The sequence below is a fragment of the Urocitellus parryii genome, chromosome 10 (genome assembly GCF_045843805.1).
Source record: "Urocitellus parryii isolate mUroPar1 chromosome 10, mUroPar1.hap1, whole genome shotgun sequence".
NCBI classification, from domain to species: Eukaryota; Metazoa; Chordata; class Mammalia; order Rodentia; family Sciuridae; genus Urocitellus; species Urocitellus parryii.
This window is the reverse complement of record NC_135540.1, coordinates 46,878,299-46,887,542: the sequence shown is the minus strand read 5'-3', so window position 1 is coordinate 46,887,542 and position 9,244 is coordinate 46,878,299. Positions and strand designations below refer to the sequence as shown.

Sequence of the window (9,244 nt, the reverse complement as noted above, 5' to 3'; positions counted from 1 at the left end):
CATGGGGGCTACTTGGAGTAAAGACAAAAATCCCTTCATCTTGCATTATGTGTTCTGAGAGTGAGCAGACCTGGAGGTGGGGGTCCATTGATTTCTCTCAGAACAATTGCTTCAGTGTGCTGGACATGGCCACATCTTGGAACGGCAGCAGTTTCCCAAGAGTCTGTGAACATGGTATATAGGTCCTGGTCAGTATCTGCTTTTGATTTGCTTTTGAAGAAAAATCCTTGGTCAGCTTTCATCTGAATCCTGCTATGTATCACAGTACCAGGGAGCATTCCACCTTGCTCAGGGCCAAGGCCACTCTTTGGTGAGAAAGATCTATTTAAAGATGAATGACTGAGATCGGATTGTGCTTTCCTCTCGATTGAGCTGTTTTCTGATTTGTGACTGAAATAAAACACATGTGTATCTATTATAAAGTGATATCAAGAATAATCTCTGAAGTATTAAATAAGACATGCTGATTAGTAAAGAAGCCACGTAACTATAAATTATCACGCCCCACTCCCTGCATTAATCTGTATTTTTCCCAGGAGACATTTATAAAGCGGTTGCTAGAGAGTACAATTTTGGAATTAGTCTAATGCTTACAATAATCTATAAAATGCAACACTACTCAGTGGATCAAAAAGGGTGATAAAAATCTAAAATTGTTGATATGGAAAGATGTTTATAATATATTGCTAAGTGGAATGAATAAATAACACCAGAGAATGGTTAAATTTTGTTTTAAAATATTTGCACAGGGAGAAATCTGAAAATGTGCATTTGATACATTTTTAATTTGTTTATAATGATTATGTGTCACTTAGATAGTAAAGATAAGAAATTAATTCATATCTGAACAAAGGTTTCATAAGGCAAAGTATTTCCTTGCTGAATATCAAATACATTGGAACAATCTCAAAATAAGTGGCATATTAGTTTAGATTTCAAACTGAAAAAATTACCAAGAGCAGAAATCCCAGTATCTAGAAAGGCCTATCCAACAAGATTCTCAGATATGAGGAAACACCTATCAGATGAATTTTTGGGGGTAGGGGGTACCAGAGATTGAACTCAGGGACACTCAACCACGGAGCCACATCCCCAGCCCTATTTTTTGTATTTTATTTAGAGACAGGGTCTCGCTGAGTTGCTTAGCACCTCACCATTGCTGAGGCTGGCTTTGAACTCATGATCCTCCTGCCTCAGCCTACCAAGCCTTACAGGTGTGTGCCACAGTGCCAGGCCTATTAAATAATTTCACACACATAAATAATAATTAGGAAACAAGTGTTTCATTTTTTAAAACATCAAAGATTTTAATTGGTATGCTGTAGGTTGGTATGTTTAAGTGTGTCCCTAAAAGATCTATATGAAAAGGCTTGGTCCCCAGGGTGGCAATATTAAGAGGTGATGGAACCTTTAAGAGGTGGGGCTTAGTGGGAGGCTTGTGGGTCAGGAGTGTGCTGCCCTTGGAAGGAAATACTGGTTGCCTGGAGTGAGTTTTCACAAAAGCAAGTTGATATAAATGTCTGAGCCTGGCTGACCTTTGTCACTCTCTGGCTTCCTTTTTGGCAATCTGATTTTTCTTTCTCTCCATAAGTAATTGCCTAAAGTATTTTGCTATAACAACAAAAAAAAAAGGATTCGTACATGGTATTTATAGGAAAATTTCTGACCATTTAGAAGACTTTTTAGCTAGAGAAATAAGTCAGCTTTCCTCATTGAAGCATTCTGGTCCCAGATGCTCTCCTTCTGACAAACCTGGACTAATCTGCACACCTTAAAGGCAAAGTGACAGATGCTGGGGCACTAGGGAAGGCTCTAGGGTTGAGATTCAAATAAGCTCTTTCTTTTTACAATCATGTCTCCATCTTTTTTTCTGTTCCCCAGAGAAGAAACAGACTATTCCATAAGCCTGCAAATGACATCCCTTAGATTCTTGGGAATAGTCTGACTCAACAGAAAGACGTTTGAAATCCTCAACATCATTTCTCGGGACTGAACACTTAAAGACTTTTTATAACTCACCAATTTCCATCGTAATATTTTTATCCATTCATCCGCTTCTACTCCTGTCTTTGCACAGAGATAAAATGTCCTGAATGGAAATACTAAGCTGATAAGACAAAATAAAGAATGTTAGCTACTCCAGGTGGTAGGTTGAACATGTATTAGTGGAACACTAATTAGAATATTCCAAGAGAAAAAAGAATTGATAAAGGACCTGAGTAAGAAGTAACTTGAAGAACTAGTATAGACAGAGCTATAGCTGCCAACAAACTGCAGAAACATGTAGGAAGTTGTAGATTCATATTATCGTTATAGGCAAGGTTTATATTCTCTAATGAGACTTCAACAAAGAGGGAAAAACTATGTCCAGGCTGCCCCAGCTCCTTCACTATACATATCTTGAACTGAACACACAGTACAGGCTTATATATAACACTTGTGTGTCAACTGGGTTCTTAGATGATTCAGAACCTGTGATATGATTCAAAGAATACGCAAGACAGATGAGAGTTTGCGGAAAGAACTCCTTTGTGGTAGCTAGCTTTAATGAGGAAAACCCCGTCTTCAGTGGATGTAGGCAGTTATTTAGGAGAGGAAAAGAGACAATAAAGCTCCTCAACTAGCCTATTTCTGACCCTGAGTTAACGTCTACTGGAAGGAAGATAAACTTTCCTACTGACACAGAGGACTATTTCTAAATATGTAGTAATTCATCATTTGATTGTCTTTGATTATACAGTCAAAATCACTGGCATGATAAGGGCTAGCCCTAACTTATATCTTGTCAATCCTTCCTGAACATTCAGTCTAGATGAAAAATACTAAGATCATTTGTGAAAAAAAAAGGCTTGAGCTAAAATTCAGATGGTTTCTATTATCCTAAAGCCCAACTAACATATTTTGCTGACACCAATAATTAATGCTGAGTAGTAAGAGTCTGTGTGTAGAAGGCAAAACCTTATGTGAGATTCAGTTAAGGAGTGAGTAGACATTGCAGGGGGAGGGGGTGATACTGGTATTGTACACACTCTGTGAAACTGATTTCTAGAATTGTCATTGATACTCTTTGTGGGAGACCCTTAGGTACCCATTAATACAGATAATTTTCTTCTTGCTAACAGAACCCCAGGCAATGAATCCTAATAGGTCAATTATGATTATGCTCTCACTTTCCTAGCCTTCCCTGATGCTAGGGATGATGATGATGATGGCCCTATTGTGGCCAGTGAATTATAAGGGGAAGTCTATAGGGAACTTTCTGGAGAAAGATTGGCTTTCCTGGTACAAAGGGACAGATGTAGCCTTACATCATTCCTACATCTTTCTTCAGATCTATGAAAACAAGTGGCCTAAATTTGGAGTAGCCACTTGACTCTGAAGTAGCCATCATGAGGAAAGGCCAAGAGAACTGCAAAGACACTGGACTTGGCCTTGCTGTGGAAGCTGCCTGCTTCTCCATTTCCTGTTATGTGAGAAAAATAAAACTCTGCTAGCTCATATGGCACCTTTATGCAAATTTTTAAAAAGATATCTATTGCTGCTTGATATTATAGAATTACCATGAGTTTTGTCAGGTGTGATAATGACATTATTGTTCTGCAGATAACATGTTTATTCTCAGAAGATACATACTTAAGCTTTTAGCCATGATGTTTACAATTGGTTCAGGAAAAAAAAAAGTGATAAATATAACAAAACATTGATGAATCTAGGTAAAGAGTATACATGTCTTCCAACTTAAGTATACACGAACAACTTGAAGATATAAATTGGTAAAAATTAAGACACTCCTTCTCAAGATACTTTATTTCTTCCAGTTAGAAAAAGTTCATAATATGCTAATATTAGAACAAAACACTTTTGTGCAATTGCCATAAATTGTAATAATAATATAAGTTGCCCATCATTGGAGTCAACAAAATTATAATTAAAATTTTGGAGGAAAACCTGAAAGAAAGAAAGCTAAGTTGTGAATAGCCAGGTGTGCCTATAATCCAGGGAAGGTGAGGCTGAATCAGGAAGAATGCAAGTTTGAGGTCAGTTTGGGTAATTTAGCAAAAATTCTGTCTCAAAATTTAAAAAAGGGTTGAAGGTATAGCTCACTGGTGGAGTGAGTGCTTGCCTAGTTAGTGCATGTTATGGTTCTGGATTTAATCCCCAGTACAAACAAACAAAAAAATGTGAATGTTCACAATGCAGAATTTATATCATATATGTTATGGCACACAGCCAAACCCAGGCCACTTGCCAATTTGTGTATGTGGGTGGGGAGGGGTGTCGGGGATTGAACTCAGAGGTACTTGGCCTCTGAGCCACATCCACAGTCCTATTTTGTATTTTACTTAAAGACAGGGTCTCACTGAATTGCTTAGCATCTTGCTTTTGCTGAGGCTGCCTTTGAACTTGCGATCCTCCTGTCTCAGCCTCCAGAGCCGCTGGGATAACAGGCGTGCACCATGGCGCCCGGCTCTGCCAATTTGTTTAGATCTCTTTACGTGAGGTAATATTTTACACACGGCTGAAAGCAGGCCTAACATGTATGCACTGTGTGATGGTGAATCCACATCCCTGAGTTCCACACGTAAGGAGACATTAAGTCATACAGCTTTTTATTCCTGAGCTAAAATAAGTGTCTGAAAAGAAGACTTTTAAAAACATTTCCTTTATAAAAAGAAAAGAAAGAAAAACCAACTTACCAAAAACAGTTTACCCTTTCCTGTGAATAATCAAATTGAACAGCTGAACATTCCCTTAGGTCTAGGATCCGAATTGGCTCTGGAGACTTAAAAAATAAAACAGAAAGAGCAACCTACGTCATCATAAAAATAATCACATCAATCCGTCCATCATTTATCATCTAATCAGACTTATTAGAATAATATGTACTCCATGTTTGTATAAATATATCATGTATAACTAAAAAGAACAAATTTTTAAAAAAAGACTTCCACCAGGTACAACTGTCAGTTTTTTTTCTCTAAGAGGACTGATATATATATATATATATATATATAAAAGACGTTTGAAGGAAAGTTACCCACCCCTCTGGTTTTAGAATTAGCCTTTCATGAAAGTAAGCATTAAGAAGAAAGACATTGCCTCTATCAACTTACATTTGACAGAGATGGATTTTTACCCATGGAAGGGAGTGTTATTTTTCTCTCTTTTAAAACTTCTACTTTCTCAGAAATTTTTTACAAAGAAAGTGAGAAGAAATAGAATAATCTTAAATTGGCATAATAAAATGGGCATGGGAATGGACATATTTTAATAAACAGAGAAATTGCTGGAGAGTGATATTTAACAAATTGTGGCAAAAGAAAAATTCTGTTACCCTACACAGAAGGAATTATGTGCCCTAGAGAACAATAGTTCAGCCAGGGCAACAGGGCAACTCTGGGATACACATCTTGTCTTTGCAAAAGAACTCTATTCATATCAGGAATCGGGAACTCATCTCGAATCATTTATTGTTTCAGGTGGACAGAAGGAGAATTTCAGGGATTTTTAAAGGCAGATGTTCCTTTTATCTAGAGAGTTGGTTTTTAAAGAAAAATATATTATGTATCTCACCATCTGGTCTTTGAAGTATTTCAGTTCATTTCTGTGCAAAGTGAACCATCTTGTTTTCCAGGTCTGAGGGAAAAAAAAATTAAAACTTATAGGTTTTGAGTACAGGAATGCAATATCTGAACTAGATAGTTTACTTTTAGTTTTGAAGTATCTAGAAGATTAGATAAAAATAAATCTGAAAATTATTGTGTGACTGAGAAAATATTTTCAAAATATCTAATACATAATTAAAATTGATTCCATGCATTAAGTTCATAAAGAAGGCAGGGAAATTATTAGCTTATTTAAACAAAAAAGATGTAGCCTCTCATAAATATTCAAGATGATTATAACAAACAACTAAAATTTCTATATTGTTAACTTTTATAATAGAAATAGATAACATTTTTGAGCACTTTCTGTGAAATACATACTATTCTTTTTTTAATATTTATTTTTTAGTTGTAGTTGGACACAATAACTTTATTTTATTTATTTACTTTTATGTGGTGCTGAGGATTGAACTCAACATGTACTTACAGTAAATATTATATACTTTTTTTTGGGGGGGGTGCTGGGGATTGAACCCAGGGCCTTGTGCATGTGAAGCAAGCACTTGACTGAGCTATATCCCCAGCCCTAAATATTATATATTATTTATACATATATTAAATATATTTAATTACATATGTATATATGTATGCATATATACATCTATATGTGTATGATTGTGTGTGTATACAATCCTCATTTAACAGCCAATCCCACATATAACAATGCCAAATATTATTTTTTGTCTTACAAATAAGCCAATTAAAGTTTGGAAAACTCAAACCACATGAAAATATAAACCTTGCCTAAGAATTCTATGGCAAAACTGTTGCTGCCACTGTCACCTTCTTCTATACTAACAGAATCCTTATACATTCTGGGTGGCAATGTAACTAGTTAAAAGAAATAACACGATTTAAGAATAAATATGCTCAATGTGAATATCCTCGGTCTTCAGGAAACATCCAACCTAGTAGGGACACAAACAAATGTTTAGGTTGGATTCAAGCAAACCAGTACCCCTAAAAAAGAGGCTAAGTGTCCCTACTCTGATATAGGAAGGAGCAGACGCAGTCCCTTCATGAAGGTCTCTGTGATGCACTAACATGAGATAGAAGACAATCACAGAAATGGGGGACAGTTGCATACAATAGACTTATAAAGCTCTAAATTATGTTTTCTTTGGGATTTTAAAATAGTTTTATTATTGTCAGTGATGTTTTGGGCCTACCTTTAGTCCACATTTCATATAATTTTGACTTCTTGGTTAGAAAAAAGGAAAGAACAGAAGCATTCTGCCTTATCATACCACCTTTATCCTCTCTCATTCCATTAAAAGGATGACATGGCTTCTGGTGTCTTCATTGTAGAAAACCAATGCAAGGCTTTCTAAAAGAATAAGCAAGTATTTTTCCAGAATTTTGACTAATCAGTCATAAAAGTGAACTCTTTCAAATAGGTAAAACTATAAGTGGGTCAAAATGAGTTGGCAATTATGCTGTTTAAAAAAGGACTGTCAAAATGAGAATTGAGTCTGTGAGACAGGTTCTCCTTCTTTGTGGCTGGCATGAGCAAAAAAACGCACTTCCTTACCTTGACGAGGCCCCCCTGTTTGGTGAGGTAGCCTTCTTTGGTACCCAGCTGAAAAAGAAAGAAGCACTAAGTGAAGTGCAGAACAGTCACAGCATGATGTCTGTCTCTCTATTACTGCCTTATTATGAATAAAGAACAAGTCTGCCTTTGATCCTTAAATGATGGGCTTTCATTCTTCACCAGGCACTTGAAAATCTTCCACATCCTGTCAGAGATTGTTTAGGCTGGATCATTTGGTGTAATTTTATAGCAACAGGCAAGTAGGGAAAGGCTCTCTGCTAACTGCAGCTAGCAATTTGCAAATAATAAACCACATCTTTTCACTTATAAAAGTCAGCATTTGTGGAAGCGTGCTATGTGTAATCCAGCGGCTTATACTGTTGCAGGAGAATTAGCACTAAACACGCATATGCACATCGATGGTCAACCATAGTGGGCCCTCCTTAATCACCGGTTTCACATCCTCAGATTCAACCACAAATTGAATGTATCTGGAAAAGAAAATTGTCTGTACTGAATATACACAGAATTTTTTCTTGTCATTATTCCCTACATAATACATTTTAACGATTTACATAGTGTTTATGTTGTATTCAATATTACATCATCTAAGATGATTTAAAGTCCATGGGAGGATGTGCATAAGTTATATGCAAATACTATGCCATTTGATATAAGAGACTTGGGCATCTGAGGATATTTGTATTCATGGAGATCATGAAACCCTTCCCCACAGGTATAGAGAGATGACTGCACTTTTTGGAAACTGGATTAAGAAAAGTAAAAGGATTTCTTTATTTTGGGGTTTCCCAGGGTGTGCATTATACTAATATGCTTTGTAAATTTTAAAGAAGGAACCTCAGAAGTAGCGTTTCCAACATTTATTTTTATTACATATTTTTCCCATCTCCACGTTTCCCTACTTTCTCCAAAACATTTTTTTTTTTTTTTTATACCAGGGATCGAACCTCTAGGGGCATGTAATCATTGAGCCACATTGAGTCCAGCCTTTATTATTATTATTATTATTTTGAGATAAGGTCTCACTAAGTTGCTCAGGTTGACTTTTTTTAATATCTATTTTTCAGTTTTCTGTGGACACAACATCTTTATTTTTTTTATGTGGTGCTGAGGATTGAACCCAGAGCCCCGCGCATGGTAGGCGATCATGCTACCGCTTGAGCCACATCCCCAGCCCACTCAGGCTCACTTTAAACTTGTGATCCTCCTGCCTCAGCCTCCCAAGCCACTGGGATTACAGACATGTACCTCTGTGCATGGCTGCAAACCATTTCTTAAGGCTCATATCTATGGAATAGATAATGCAGGAGTGCAGATTTATTCACACCTGATTTATTCAAAAGGGATTTGAAGTGGGAATGAGTCATTTCTTTTAACTCACATATTACTAAATCAATACCAAATGTTACCTAAAACTTATGAAATATAGTGAACAATCAGGGACTGCATGAATAGATATCTGCATGAGACAAGGAACCTTAAATCAAGAAATTAATTTTCTCCATGTATAGTTTGTGTGCATATTGGTTAGAATTTTAGTGGCTACTTCTATTTTATTTGTATTGGTGTTACTTAATGAGTAGGATATAATTTATATGGTAAAAAATCAAACTATATAAACATATATACACTGATAAGTCTGTCCATTTCTAGGCTCTTCCTTCTTGCAGCTTCTCTAGGGAACTACTTTTATTACTGTGTATTTTTTCAATGTTTATTTATAAGAAATATAATTTCACAAATAAATGTATCTTGATTTTTGCATTTCTTGCACGCTACAAAAAAAAGAAATTAATTCATAAATTCCTGATGAAACTAGATTTCTCATAGGATGTTTTGTCTAATATGATCTATGTCAGAGTGCTCGCCTAGCACAGGTGGGACCCGGGTTCGATCCTCAGCACCACATTAAAAATAAAGGCATTGTGTTGTGTCCATCTACACCTAAAAAATAAACATTAAAAAAAGTTTTTTTTTTAAAAACAAAACAAAACAAAACAAAAACTGGGAAATGACTAGGTTGATG

General features: G+C 36.0%; 1 protein-coding gene across 2 annotated transcripts in view; it reads right to left on the bottom strand.

Moving 5' to 3' along the window:
* Nucleotides 1-262: 262 nt before the first annotated feature.
* Nucleotides 263-9,244, bottom strand: part of Dapp1 (dual adaptor of phosphotyrosine and 3-phosphoinositides 1) — a 49,162-nt gene continuing 40,180 nt past the window's right edge. For both annotated transcript variants that reach the window (XM_026398136.2, XM_026398137.2), the window contains 5 exons: nt 7,198-7,245; nt 5,575-5,637; nt 4,698-4,783; nt 2,020-2,107; nt 263-390 (listed from right to left, as the gene is read on the bottom strand). In XM_026398136.2, coding sequence (XP_026253921.1) covers nt 322-390; nt 2,020-2,107; nt 4,698-4,783; nt 5,575-5,637; nt 7,198-7,245 — 354 coding nt within the window. In that variant the 3' untranslated portion in view covers nt 263-321. The remainder of the gene's footprint in view (nt 391-2,019; nt 2,108-4,697; nt 4,784-5,574; nt 5,638-7,197; nt 7,246-9,244) is intronic.